Raw genomic sequence first — 15,163 nt, forward strand, 5'->3', positions numbered from 1 at the left:
TGTGACAAGGGATGAAAACTGAAATGAATTAAGTCAAATAAAATCAATCTCCTCCTTTCCCTCACCATCCTCTTCTTCTCTTTCTTCTTCCCTTTTTTAAAATGAGCTGATTTAACTTATCCCTCCATTCCTCCCCACTCTCCCACTAGATTAAGAACCACTTAAGAGTAAACATCATATTTTTTTCATCTCTGATCATAGTAGTACTGTAGTACTGATCATAGTCCCTGTCCCTGGCGTGTCCTAAGTTCCCAATCAATGAATTCCTGCTGATTGAATGGGTGGGTAAGTAGGTGAGCCAGTGGGTGGATAGGTAGATGGAAACACTGGCAACACATTCTTCTAATTCTCCCATCTCTCTGATCATTTCCCCTCAGCCTTTCTCTGTTTACGTCAGGATACTGGAGCTTCCCAAAACGGCAACCTCTGCCCTTCTTCTCACTCTAAGAAAACTTATTCATGGCTTTAATGACGACCTCCATGCTGGTGAGTCCCAAATTTATGTGCACATCTCTGGCCTTTACTCTGAACTCCAATTACATAAATCTGCCTGAGGGATATCTCTAACTTGGTGCTTCACTGGTGTCTCATATTCCTTATTTTCAAAATACTACTCATCATCCACTTCCAAGCTCAGCCCATATAGACTTAATGCAAATTATGGCATCACATTCCTTCTGCCCAAAATTGCAGCTATTATCCACCCCCAATTTTACAACCAACCCACCACATTGTCTTTCTTTTTTATTCCCTGCCTCACTTGGCAGTCCCACCATACACCAAGACACCCATGCTGAAAACCTTAGACTTTTACTTTTCCATCACCACAACCCATCCAAGACTCTGTCAAATATCATAAACTATGTCAAATCTATCCCAGCTTAACCATCCCCATGACCCTTTGGTGCAGACCTTCAATATCATTCATGATGTGGATTAGTGCAGCAGCTTCCTAACCAGTCCCATTGTTTCTCCGCATTTACCTGTTGCACAAGTAAGGGATTGATTTTTATAAAATGCAAACTGACCAGATGATTCCCCTATTTAAAATATTTTAAAAGTTCTCTAGTACCCAGAGTGTCAATTCTAAACTCCTTAGCGTAGCACATAAAGCACTTCATGATGTGACTCATCCCTATGTCTCCACTTTCGGCTTTATACTGCGGGAATACCAAATGCATCGTACTTCTCCAAATAAGTCATGCCTTTGCACCTGCTGTTTCCTTGACCTGGAATGCTCTTTCCCACCTTCTTCCCTGGTGAACTACTAATTCTTCAACAGGCTGATGATGTAGTTTTCTCTCTGCAAATCTTTTCTCATACTTTCTCTCTCCCAGACAGAATCAGTCTCCTCTATGCTCTTTTGGGGATAGAAAGATGAAAAAGATATAGATCATGCCTTAAGAAAAGCACGATCAAGTAAGGGAGACTGACATCTGAACAAGCAATTAAAAGAACATGGTACATGCTGTTGTAGGGGCCAAGGGCGGGCTACTTGTGAACTTGTGCCTACTGCCATTACAGTTGGGGAGCAAGAAATTTCCTGTCCCCTCAAGGTCCTTCTAGCTGGCCTAAGAATCAAACTGACATGAGACAGAGTAACAAGAGAAAATCAAATTTAATAGTGTATGTACGGGGAATCCATACAGACACTGGAATTCCAAAGACATGCAAAATGAAGTGTATATGTTATCTTAAACTAAGGAGAGGGGTTAGGGGTCTGAGAGCTCAAAGAGAAGACATACAATCCTCAGGAAGATTAAAGACAGTAAATGTTAGGTAAACCAATGTTTGCTGGGCCACTCAGAAACAATGGGACATACAAGGACTTTGATCAAATAGATCTTGCTAGGTTCTTCCCTGTCTATCATACCCAATTTATATCATAATGTAGTTATCTATGGTCATAGCTCTCTTCCTGGAGCAGGTCCTCTATCTAAATTCTTTTTAGGCAGGCATGGGGAATGTAAAGAGATTTTCCTGAATCTGCTGGGTTTTGATTGCTTTTTAACTGAAAACAGTCTTTATGCCAAAGTGGCCCATCTTAGGGCAGCCTGCCCTTGGCCCCTACAACAGAATGTGTATCACGTTCTTTTAATTCTTTGTTCAGATGTCATTCTCCCTTACTTGATCATGTGGTCCTTAAGGCATGGTCTATATCTTTTTTATCTTTCTATCCCCAAAGTTGAGCACACCCATGCTATAAAAACTAGAAGGGGAAAGTGAAAAAGATTGAACATTACCAGAAGGCATGCATTTATACAGCTTATGTCAGCACTCTGGGGACTACATTAAAGAGTGTTGCTTAATATAGATGCCATGTATTTTATTCAATTAATGCAAGGGAATCCCAACTTCATAAATAATAACATACTCTTAAGCGGAGCAGGCAGACTCCTGCCCATTTATTTCTTTAATTAAAGCTCTTTGCCTTAAGGCCTTTGGTGAAACTTAGCAACAACTAAATAGATCGAAATACAAACAATGTACTTTTCCTTCCGATTCACCTAAAGCATGTTAATTAACTGACCAAAATAATTGGTGAATTTCCTATTTAAAAAGAAAAAAAAATGGTGTTCCAGTCCAAGATGGTGACATGGGAGGCTCCTGAACTCACTTCCAACTCACACCAAATCTACAGTGACACCTGGAACAATTCCCTCTGAAAGAAATTCAGAAACTAGTTGAGGGACTCCTAAATATCAGGCAAATGAGAAAAAACCTGTATGGAAACAGGCAGGAAAGGCTGGGACACTCTTGCCATAAACTCCACCCCCCTGCACAGCACCATACAATCAGGAAGGAACTTCCAGTTTCTCCCTGAGGAATGAAGGGTTTAGAGTCAACATGTGATGCCCCAGCTTTTAAGAGTCCGCTTATGGGATGGGTCCCCAAAACCCTAGCTCTGAAAGCCAAACGGGCTTGAATCCACAAAACCCATAAGACTATATAGCAAGTAAAGAAGTATTTCTTAATGCGCCCACAAAAATTGGTGGCAGTTATTCCCCCAGGGCTCAGTACAGAGACTGGAAGTCAGAAAAGCCCATTCTCCCTGCCTTTCCCAGAAAGAGACCTATTTGCATACCTTAAAAATTGTTGGCTAAGGGTCAGGCTTCTAATTTAACACATGCATAGAGGCCTACTGACTGCGAGCCTCCTAGTAGACCTGGGAGGTGGACACCATATTTGTGCTTTACCTCTGCCTCCTTCCAGGTCATTTGTGTCTTCCTGGAAGGCACTTACGCACATGCTTGGCACCCCCTTGACAACCTGGCTCTGGTGGTAAGTGAGATTAGAGTTCACTGGTTCAATGGGACTATAGCAAACAAAGAAACAGTTCTTAACTGGCTGGCTATCACCCCATGGCTCAATGCAGAGGAAGCAGACTGAAATACCCATCCCCCAGTGTTCCCTTCAAAGAGGTATATTTGCATGATTTAAAAGCTGCTACTTGAGGCTCTAGTGTTGATCAGCCATCATCTTGGCTGCTGAGATCCTCCCCTTTGGGACACTAACAAATCTTACGTAGCACACCCTCAACATCTAGAGGCCACTAAGAACAAAGAAAATGGCATAGACAACCACAAAGGGTTTGAAAAACACTCAATGGCTAGGGCTGGCTGAACAATAAAGGTACAGAGAACAAACTGATCGTTGCCAGGAAGGAAATGGGTGACGATGCTCAAAAGGTGTAAACTTCCAGATATAAGATAAATAAGTTCTGGAGATATAATGTGCAGAATGGTGACTACAGTTAAAACAATATTGTATATTTGAAAGTTGCTAAGTGGTGAATCATGATGCTGTACATCTTAAACTAACAAAATGTTCTATGCCAATTACATCTCAATAAAACTAGAGGAAAAAAATTTTTTTTAAATTGATACCAAACCTGTATTGACATGTGCTTCCTGCAGTAAGACCCAGCCTAAGGAGACAATACTATCTTCAAGACTGAAAAAGAAGACCTGGAAAGATTTGGTTGCTAAAACTTCCCTGGGGCACCTGGGCGGCTCAGTCAGTTAAGTGTCCGACTTCAGCTCATGTCATGATCTCGCGGTCCATGAATTCGAGCACCATGTCGGGCTCTGTGCTGACAGCTCAGAGCCTGGAGCCTCTTCGGATTCTGTGTCTCCCTCTCTCTCTGTCCCTCCCCCACTCACACTCTGTCTTTCTCTGTCTCTCAAAAATGAATAAATGTTAAAAAAATTTTTTTAATAAAATAAATAAAATAAAATAAAATAAAATTTCTCTTATGTTTAACCTGACTAGAGCTCCATGATTATTCTAAGTAGAATGAGAAGGATGCCAATGCAGGAATGGGGGCCACTGGGATGGTTACTACCTCTCCATTCCTTGTTAAAGCAGTGTGCCCACCGACATACTACATCAGAAGACATGTAAGTAAAATTCATTATTGCAGTACAGAGTTCACTTTTAAAAACTTGCAATTCTCTCAAAATCAGATCATCTTGGACCCTCTTGCTGAATTGTGTGGGAACTGAAAGAATCCATCATTCATTTGCCACAGAATTGGGGCAATTACATGGCTAATCTAATCACCCTGACTATGTTCGGCTCTGGTCCTGGTCACCATTGCCAAGCTGTTGACATGGTGATAGAGCTGCATCATTAATTGAGATGGCCTGGCCTGAAATTAAATTGTAAGGCTCTAGTGTGAAATGAAGAACAAAGGATACAGGCTCGGAAGGGAACATTTCCTGAGCAACCATGGCCTGTATTAAAGCCTAGGATCCTCCATTGCTAAATCATTCGTTAGTTAATTCCTTCTAAGTCTTCCTTTCTTCGTCTATAAAATGGGAGTAAATGTAAACTCACAAAATTTCTAATAAAATAATTGGTTGTAAGGAACTTATAAGCCATGAAGTGGTGTGTGTGTGTGTGTGTGTGTGTGTGTGTGTGTGTGTATACACACAAGTATGCGTATAAATAACTGTAAGAAAATATGCCAAAAGATTAAAAGAGGTTATCTCAAGATTGAAGGATTATAAGTAGGATTTACAGATAAAATAAAAGATACCTAGTTAAATCTCAACTTAAGATAAACAGCGAATAGCATTTTAAAATATCCCAGGCAAGGGGCGCATGGGTGGCTCAGTCGGTTAAGCGGCTGACTTTGGCTCAGGTCATGATCTCGCGGTTTGTGAGCTTGAGCCCTTGTCAGGCTCTGTGCTGACAGCCTGGAGCCTGCTTCAGATTCTGTGTCTCCTTCTCTATGCCCCTCCCCAGCTCACACTCTGTCTCTCTCTCTCTCTCACACACACAAATAAATAAAAATTTAAAAAAAAAAATTAAACTGCTTTAGTTAGAAAGAAGGATACCAATGATAAAATGATATACTTGCCCTTCTTAAATTAGAGGCTTGCTTACTCAACTATAGTCCCTGGACCAGGAGCATTAGCCTTATCCCAGATCTACTAAATCTGAATCCACATTTTCACAAGATTCCCAACAGATTCTTATGAAAAGCTCTGATGTAGACAGACTGCAACTAAAAGCTAAGGTTTCAAAATAGCTGAACCCTTTAAAAGAAAGAAAAAACAAAACAAAACATCTCAACAAGAATGGAAGGAAAATCTGAAAAGGAATTTAGAGATCTGCCTGATCCTAGGAACATTCGTAGGAAAGAGGAAAAGCCTCCCAGTGACAAGAGCTCCAGGTCCTTTGTCCTGTCCATCCACCACGGGCTGCACAGTCACTAAATGCCCCCAGGAGGTATCCGTCTTGGGAATTACCATAAGAATGGCACTCCTGGAATTGTACAACATAGCAACCTCCTACCCACCTCTACCCTGGGGACTTCATATGGATTCATGGAACTCACGGAGGCCTGGAAAACCAATTAGGATAGATGAATAAAAAAGTAAGGGATAATATTATTTCACTTTTATGTGGAATTTAAGAAACAAAACAGATGAACATATGGAGGGGTAGGGAGAAGAGAGAGGGAAATAAACCATAAGAGACTCTTAAAGATAGAGAACAAACTGAGGGTTGACAGAGGGAGGTGGGTGGGAGATGGGCTAGGATGGGTGATGGAAACTAAGGAGGCACTAGATTGTGATGAGCACTGGGTATTATATGTAAGTGATGAATCACTGAATTCTCCTGAAACCAACACTGCACTGTATGTTAAGTAACTAGAATTTAAATAAAAATTTGAAAAGAAAAAAAAAAGTAAAGTATAGTTTTTTGATGTTTGAAAGTTTTGGAGGAATTGAGTTTTTATTATTTTATTTGTGCAAGGGGGCTGATGGGTATTTCCTGGGTTTTTTAAATGAACTAGAATCTGTCAATGCTGACAGAATCAGTTAAATAGGTGAAATGAACTCTGGATAACATTACTGAAATCCTTCTTTGAGTTAATACTAAGTACTAAATGTTAATACTAAATGTTAATATTCAACAAACATGCACAGTTTGGGTTGACTACTGAAAATGCCTCCACATTGTCTTTCACAATTAGTAACAGACGGTCTTTTGTACCAGCAATTCTAGCCACATTTTGCAAACACAGAGGCTATATGGAAAAAAAAAAAAAAAGCATTAACGTCAAAGCTCCATCTTCTAAAGTACCCAAGTTCATTTTTGAGCATGAGCCAAAATCACAGGACAAACACATGCAGGTGGCCGTCCCCAGCTCACCAAAGTATTTCTGCTTTGGAACGCACATCAGCCCAACTCTTTCTCCCCCTCTCTTATCCCGCTGTGGGCTTCACAGCAACAGACCACTACCCAAGTACCTGACATGGGTTTTGTTGCTACTGTTGTTATTCATTTCATTATTACCTGTTTCTCTCACTAGAATATAAATTCCACAACAGTAGGGATTTTGTCGGACTCATTCTTGAGTGTACCTCCAGTGCCCAGACAATGCCCAGACAATGCCTGCCACCCAGGGCCCACTCAATAGAAATCCGTAAAAGGAATGAATAAAAACAGACTGCCCTTGAGCTACTCATCAACAAGGTTCTCTTTGGTCACTGTTTGTTAATTTTGTATTTTTTCGTCCTTCAATCATAGTCTTGGATGTTAGTCAAATATCTCAAGTAGTTTTGTTTCATCTTCCACAAGATAATTCCTGGGTTTGTCATGTAGCTCTGAGTAGAAACTTTCATGATAACTTCTGACACCACTTCAGACTCTAAGTAAATTGCTTCTTCCTATAATGCATCTGCTTCTCGCTTTCATTAGCTGCAGTAATATTCTAATCACTCTGTACTGCAGTCTCAGAGAGAGGAAGAGGGAGAGTTCCAGAAAATAGTTGTTTTTCTCTTCTTTATAGAAAGGCACTTGAGATCAAAAGTGCTGCAAAATAAACTCTCAATGGTACAGCCACAAAAAAACTCCAACCCTTTGAAATGTTCTGCACAGAAGCAAGGGCATTTCTGGGAATGTGTGAGAAGGAGAGCCCAGTGCAATCTCATAGGGCTCTCAAGCCTGACTTCATAGACAACACTTCGGCAGAATCGACAATGGAACAGACTGGGAGGAGGCAAAAAGGTTTCCAAAGATATGAGATGAGTGACAGGAAACACATCAGTCAACACACTTAATACTCAGATAGGGTTGGAAACAATTGGTGGTTGCACTCAAGTTTCCCAATGGGATCTTGGGCAACTCAATTAACCTTTTTCTGCCACATTCCCATCACTTATAAATTGAGTACAACAATCTACCTAGCAGAGATTGCGCAAGGATTTGGTAATAAATGTGAGTAGATAGCTATATGTGTGATACCTAATAATATTATGTTAACTAGCATAAAATCACGGGGTACAAGGGACTATAGAGGTCAATCTAGACCTTTCACATGGGGCCACAATTAAACCACTCTACAAGGATTAGACTCTAATCCTTTTAAAAAAGGTGTCTGTATAAAGGAATTCCCAGAAAACTCCCCTTTGTCAAGGATGCTTCCTTAAATCCTGCAGCATTTTACTATGCTGTGCTTTTGCCTCTTCAGCAACCATAACATGGTAGCCCCCAGGTTTAGGGCATAGATACTGGAGTCAGGCTGACTTAGAATCCACTGGACTCTCCTCTATGCTGGCTACATGACTTTGAACAAGCTATAGCCTTAACTTCTGGAAGCCTCCATTTCTTCTCCTCTAATACAGTTGTCCCCCTGACCCCATAAGGCACCACAGCTATGTGAACAACAAGTAAGGCACTTCACTTAGCGTGTGGTTCATGGTGTGTACCAAATCAACAGTAGCATTATATTCTGGCTGAATAACCCTGGTCACTCCAATATTTATTTAAGACTTAACTTTACAAATGTTAATTTTTGTTTCTCTTTTCTGATCCCTCTTCAAATTCCCTATTTTTCACTTTTAATATAGTGTCCAAAATTATAGGAAGAGGCTAACTATGCTGAGTAGCCTGGGAAGATTTCTTCTTTATTTCTCCCAGGATCAGAGGGGAAGGCTGTATGGTGTGTGCCTTGGGAAGGCACTGGGACTCTTAGTGATAAAGATTCCTGTATTTCAGAAGTGGTTGTGGAAACAGAACCATGAGAGTTTAAAGGACCACAGAGAGTTTAGGCAATGCATACGTGAGTAGGAATCAGTGTATTTAGAGAGTAAAGACCCTTCCCCTAATTTCTGGGAACTGTGTAACTTCCCTGAAGCCTGGTGCATCCCAGGGAGCAGGGGATTACCTCTATAATGTTCTTGAGTACCTGAGTATTTGGACTGAGATTTATTACAGTTGAGCATGGGGCTTTACAATTTGCCAAGAACTTTCACACTCCTAACCTCCTTTGATCTTGGCAAAAAGTCTGTGAAAGATAGTTATCCCTATTCTAATGCTGTGAATGCAAAGTGTCAGAGAGCTTAATTGTCTGGCCTGGGGTCTCTGTATTCCAAATCTACATACTTCCTACCATTCCATAGGACTCACTGTGTTAAAATCTTTTAACTTAACCTTGAAATCCATCATTTCCATATGTGAGTACCTTCCAATGTAAAATTGGATATTGTAGGATACAAAATTGAATCTGCAGCATGCTTAACAGTTATGTGGTAAAAATAAAAACTCAAACTTATGCACAGGAAAAGACTTGGCTATATTACAGCAAAATGGTGAAAGTAATTACCCAAGTGGTAGATGGTGGTAGATGGTGGGCAGGTTATCTTTCTACATTCAAAGTTTCCTTTAATGAACATACATTATGCTCACAATGAAAAATATAAGTATTGATTTTTTCAAGTAGCTTGAGAGTCAAATATACCCAACAGCAAGGCAACTTTGTGTAAGAGCAGAGAGGGGCCTCCCCTACCTCCCCCCAAAATTACACATCTCTCCCCTTCATCTGCTCAACCACTCATAGATGATCCAGCTATTGAGTCAAATTATTCAAGATGGCATCAATTCTCTGTAGATGCTATGCTAAGGAATGGCGGGAGTCACTTCTAAATTTTGACAGAAGTCCAGATTTTGCCCTGAAGGGGCCAATTCATATTCAGAGTAGCAAATTGGAAGAAATAATAAATGGAATTCTACCATGAGCACTGGGCCTTTCTTAGCTACTCATACTGTCTCTGAAATAATTCCTGTCTGGAACTTCTTAGAATGTAACTTTAGGGACAGTGGGGTAAATGGAACCAGCTTTTTAAGATCATCTATTATTCACCAAGGGAAGGAGAACACGAGTGGGGTCTCCTTTGCATGTCAGTCTTCTCCATCCACAAGTATCCTGGAACAGTTCTTATGTGAAAACAAAGGGCTTCTGGCTTTGGTCCCACCTCCCAGGATCTCTCCAGAGCAAAGGCCAGAAGCTACCTAACATTTCCTCAAATCATGCTTCCTCACCTTCACAAAGTCCAGTGTTCTCCAAGTAAAACTGGGCTCTACATTGGGACAGGCACACGCCAGAGGTGATGTTCGCCCCAGACAGCTGCTCAACTTGCAGTCCTTCATCAGGCTTCTTACACTGGGCACAGTGAGAGGGCTCTGGACCCACACAAGTGAGGCAAGAGGAATGACAGGCTGCCATTAAGAATAAAATGCAGAAAACAATCCAAGGGTCACATATATGCTGCAACCAAGGGGAGTCCCTAATTAAATCTAAACTACTTAGAAGAGTTCACCTGATACATCTTATCAGAAAATTACCTTCTAGTGTTCTATACACAGCACAGAGTGATAATATTCATGAGAGGCACAGTGAGGGTAATGTTAACTGGTCACATCTCTCGGGTTTGTGAAGGCTGTCAAGCTAGAGTATGAAAAAAACAGCAAACTGGACAATGTTGGCTTGGTTCTCCAGAAACACATTCACTGAATGATGTTTTAATATCACGGCCTCAGTTTTTTATTGAAGATTTTAACAGGCACCCACACAAAGGCCATTGCTGTATTTTTTGCAAAAATGGTTGTTATGTTATTGTCTACCGTGTCATCCATCACCCACCGTACAGGTGTCCAGGCAACAGATTTTTCTTAGAACTTATGTGAGGAAAGGCTGCTTTTCTAGACCAGGAAGAGTCAGTCCCCTTTGGAGGAGTAACAAGAATTTGACAATCCATCATAGTTTCTTATTTTCCTCGGCTACAGGTTGAAATCAGAGCCAGATAGAGTACTGGAACTATTTCATGCCCACATTTTGATATAATCAACTCTTTACAAGGGCTCTTTAATATACTAAACTTTGATACAATTAATTCTAGAAGAGTTCTTTAAAAGATTTTCTAAATTTTCTTTTGCAGAATATTTATTATAGTTACCCTATTTTAAATACATTTTTTGGGTAACTATTCTCAAACTCTTTTCCAAGCTGCCCTACCATATAAGCAAACATACATTAATTTCACTTAATTAAAGTGTTTGCTCCCAGTGTTATAGTTTCAAAGGGCAATGACCCCACCCTCCCAATGAGCCCAAAGCCTTTTTGGCAAACAGCTATTAAAGAGTTTCCATTTCACTCAGCCAGAGGCATTGCTACTAACTCAGTTTGCTCGGCTATATCATTAACAAAAAAAATTCTTCAGGGAAAAACAAACTGAAGGCAAAAAAAATTAAAACAACAACAACAACAACAACAAAAAACCCAAAACATTAGCAATTCTAAGAGAACAGGAAGAAGGAGGAAGAGTTTGGTTTCATCTTAACGTACAGTAAGGGAAATGACAGTCTTCTCAAGGATGGCCTGAAAAATCATGAACTTTTGGGTGTCATCACAAATATTCCCATGTGAGTTTTTCAGAGTATCCCTTGGCAATGAAAAAAAAAAAAAAGCATATAACGTATGCATAGCCATGTAAGATACACTATAGGGAAAAGTGCACTGAAAAGTAACTTAAATCTTTGTCCTTATGATGGGAAAGTCTCCTAAGAGTGAAAATGACACCAACAGTACCTCTGCAGACCCCGTGGTCAGGGTAGAAGCCTTCTCCACAGCTGGACAGGCAGCGGCCTTGGCGCAGAGCCTGGGGCTGGATGCAGGCTGTGCAGTGAGAGGCCGTGGGTCCGGAGCAGCTGGCACATGAATGATGACAAACTGAGGAAGAGAGCGAGAGAGAACCATGGGACTCAGGACTAAAGAGCCTCCTTCTTGCCTGGGCTCCTTATGTGGGAGGAAGCCCCTCCTGGGTCACTCTTAATCCCTTTCAGCTGTCACACCAAATCAAGGGGAGACATGTATGAAGACAGGGTTATATTACCAGAACTGCCCACAATGCCCCTTTATCCATCCATGTTCTATTATTTATTAGCTACCTTTTATTTAGTGTTTGTGTTAAATGTTTTATACACATTGCTGCATTTAACTTCATAGCAATTTTGAGGGTTTGCAGACGAGAAAACTGAAGTCTTGGGAAGTTAAAAAATTTACCGAAGATCACAGAGCTAATTAGCAGCAGAGCTGGGATTTAGCCCTAGGTCTATCTGAACCTAAAACCCTGAACCTGAATAGGGAAGGGTGGAAAGTTTACGTGTCTGAGTGCTAGAAGCACTGGAATTTTGGCTGACTTGTCCACTAACTCATCTATGCCCTTAGCCAAGTCAGAGTCTCTCCAGGCCTAGGTTTCTTGGCACATGCACAGTGAGGTGGGACTAACTGGTCATTTAAGACACTTCTGACATTACAAGGTTTTAAGTAAGAATTATATTAAACAACCTGACCATTACATATGACAATGTCAGGCATGCATCTTTGCTACTGTGGTCCTGGGTGGTAACAGTGGGACATCTCTGACTCTAATTTACAGATATTACCATGGCCTGTCCTAAGGGACACGATTGAGATACTAAAAGACTCCAGAGAACAATGGGCAGGAGCCGGGAAAGGGGAGTGTGGAAGTGGATGAGACCCTTGGGGGCAGGATGTTGCGGAAAAGGAATAAACACTGGGTGAGTAAAGAGGTTGGCAGACAGGAGGGAGGTTGATAAGTCAAGGCTGTGGGGCAGATCTCAATATTCTGCCACTAACCCACACTATAGGTAGAAGTGAAAATATTTATGTTTGTTTGGGAGGAGAGGGGCAATCGAGGTGTCCCAGGCAGCAATAAGTTCCCAGAGTTGCCTGCAAGGAAAGACACAAGTCAAGCATATATAAGTAGAAACTTATAAAGTCTAAAATAGAAATGTTTCATAGTTAAATTTGTACGAATCTGAAAGAAATAATACATATAGCATATAAGATCAAATTTTCAATAGATACAGATGTCAGCTTTACAAGACATCAAACTTGGTTTTTTATTTTACTTTCTGTGGCGTGTCATAGTTGCCAATACATGTATTTGTAAATGCCATCTAAGATAGGATTCTGTCATACCTACAACCTAAGTTAGTGAGGGTTTGTAAGTACACAAAGACTATATGAATATCTTAAAGATGTTCTTGGCATTGAAAAGGACCAAATGATCTCTAATAGGTGATTGGTATGCATAAGTACTTTACTTAATCACTCAAGTCCTCTAGTACCCACCCGCATCACCCACTCCCACACCAAATACACACAGGTTCTATAATGAAAAAGCTATTCCTTTTAATTTGACATTTTCCCATCATACACACAAATTCCCAAATGAGCAGCAAGTATTGTCAAATGCGCTAAATATTTTTTGATGATGATAATGATTACCCATGTCTTACCTTTGCAGCTGCCAGTGGCCTCAGCATAGTACCCACCAGGGCATTCAGCAATGCATTTCCCATCATGCAACACTGTCTTCTCGGCACAGGTAAGACATCTGGGACTATTAGGACCACAACTCTTACAGGATTGGTCACAAGCTAAGGGGGAGGAACCCACCAGAGAAAGTCAGCAGTGAGCAAAGGGAGCAGAGAAGTCTATTCTTTACAATGTCCATAGTTGGTATTAACATGGAAATCACATTCTCTGGCTGCTCATCTGAGTTCTGTTTCCTTGACTCCAACATTTCAAAGTACTCTGTACTTTCTGTTTTCATAGTGGAAGTAGAACCAGATAATTATTCGTTGAACTAACCATAACATAGCTGGCAGGTACACCTACCGGGGTATCCAATTTAATATAGGACTTAAAGTCAAAATGGCCTTGGGGGTGGGGATCCCAGTCCAATTGGAGTTGAAGATACTCTCAAACTCATTAATAATCAGAAAAATGCAAATTAAAATGGGATGTCCCAGTATATCTATTAACCAGAAGAAAAAAAAAATCTGAAGCTTGATGATAATGCCAAACAGTAGCAAGGATGTGGAGATGAGACAACCTTCACACTGAAGAGTATAGAAGCTGGTAAGCTATCTGGTACTACTTAGTCTAATAAAGAATATGCAGAGATAAGAAACAAACAATTCTGCTCCCAGATTACCCATCCCCAGGAACCTTCCACACAGGTTCATAAAAGGGAGTGTTTGAGGCTTTTCACTGGTGCTCTCTAGTGATAGCATGGGGATGGAGGGAGGTAGGGAGTCCTTCATGGACAGTGGATGGGTGAGCTATGGGGGACGCAGACCAAGGAGTGAGAAGCAAAGGGCTAGATGAGATAGCAACATGGCTGACTCATAAACCATAATGCTGAGTGAAAACCATAATGCTGAGTGATAACCTGAACTTCATGACACAAGATCATTTAAGGGGGAAAAAAAGGTATATATACTCAAGAGAATATCCATTTTACATGACACCATAAAAACAAAGAGATAAAAAAAATTAAAATAGTTGCCTTGGTGAGGAAGGGAAATGAATATAAAAGGAAGGAAAGAGAGACAAAGGAGAAGAGGAAGGAAGAGAGAGAGAATGGCTAACAGAAACCTCTGAACTTACTTTGATTTATTATGTTAGCTAGAGTCAGAAAAGCCCTTCGTAATAGCATAAGTACTTAAAAGACTAAAGAATGAGGAGGTTTTTGTCCTTTGAATTTCCCCACCCTTTATATCTAACATTTGTAAAACTCAAAGCATGAACCACCAATGAACTTGGTTGCTATAAATTCTTCCAGCCAGGGCATACCACCGTTTATGACAGGTTGTGCTGGATTTTTCTCAGCACTTGACTTTGAGATTTCTACAGATATGGGCTGCTCGGTTATAAATTATTAAACCAACACTGGCTGGCCTTTATCTTGAATAGCACTGAACTGAACTGGAAATAAGTCAGCATTATCAGCATCAGACGTTTTAATTAACATTCCGATACCAATCAGTGACTTGGTTCACTGATGTTTGGGAAAATATTTATACAAACACTTCTGAAGGCATTTGACACAAACTTGGAGAACTCTAAGAATTTTATGAAAAGTATAAACTCCAGTCTTTATCAAAAGGCCTGTTGGTCAATGTCAATGGTATCACAAAGTCTTGCATCATGCTAAGCAAATGGCAGGCATTCAGTAATTACCTGTTGATTAATTGACTGGTTGGCTGACTAATGTCAGCAATGGTCCATCCTCCTATCTGGAAGGCTTCTTTTTTTCTGATGCTTTGTTTCAAAATGTATACAGATAGCATTCCAGATGTGTATTTCCTCCCTAAGCCACTTGTTCAGTAGTCTTCTTTTTTAATTTGTTCTGTCAGTAAGGAGGTCTGGCTTTCTTCATCCAACTTCTTAGCCAAAGTAGATTTCCACCTCTCACCACCTCAAGGCTCACACTAATCCCTCCTTTTTTTTCAAGCCTTCCTTTTAAATACCTGTTTCCCCAGCAAAAGTTGCTTT

At 40.5% G+C, this 15,163-nt stretch overlaps 1 protein-coding gene across 3 annotated transcripts in view; it reads right to left on the minus strand.

Annotated features, from left to right (window-relative positions):
• The window catches only part of FRAS1 (Fraser extracellular matrix complex subunit 1), a 429,297-nt gene that overhangs the window by 194,289 nt on the left and 219,845 nt on the right, over nt 1-15,163 (minus strand). For all 3 annotated transcript variants that reach the window (XM_042936116.1, XM_042936114.1, XM_042936117.1), the window contains exons 16-18: nt 13,120-13,260; nt 11,384-11,524; nt 9,838-10,014 (exon numbers count right to left, since the gene is read on the minus strand). In XM_042936116.1, the coding sequence (XP_042792050.1) occupies nt 9,838-10,014; nt 11,384-11,524; nt 13,120-13,260 (459 nt within the window). The remainder of the gene's footprint in view (nt 1-9,837; nt 10,015-11,383; nt 11,525-13,119; nt 13,261-15,163) is intronic.

This window comes from Panthera leo, chromosome B1, assembly GCF_018350215.1.
Source record: "Panthera leo isolate Ple1 chromosome B1, P.leo_Ple1_pat1.1, whole genome shotgun sequence".
In the NCBI taxonomy this organism is placed as follows: domain Eukaryota; kingdom Metazoa; phylum Chordata; class Mammalia; order Carnivora; family Felidae; genus Panthera; species Panthera leo.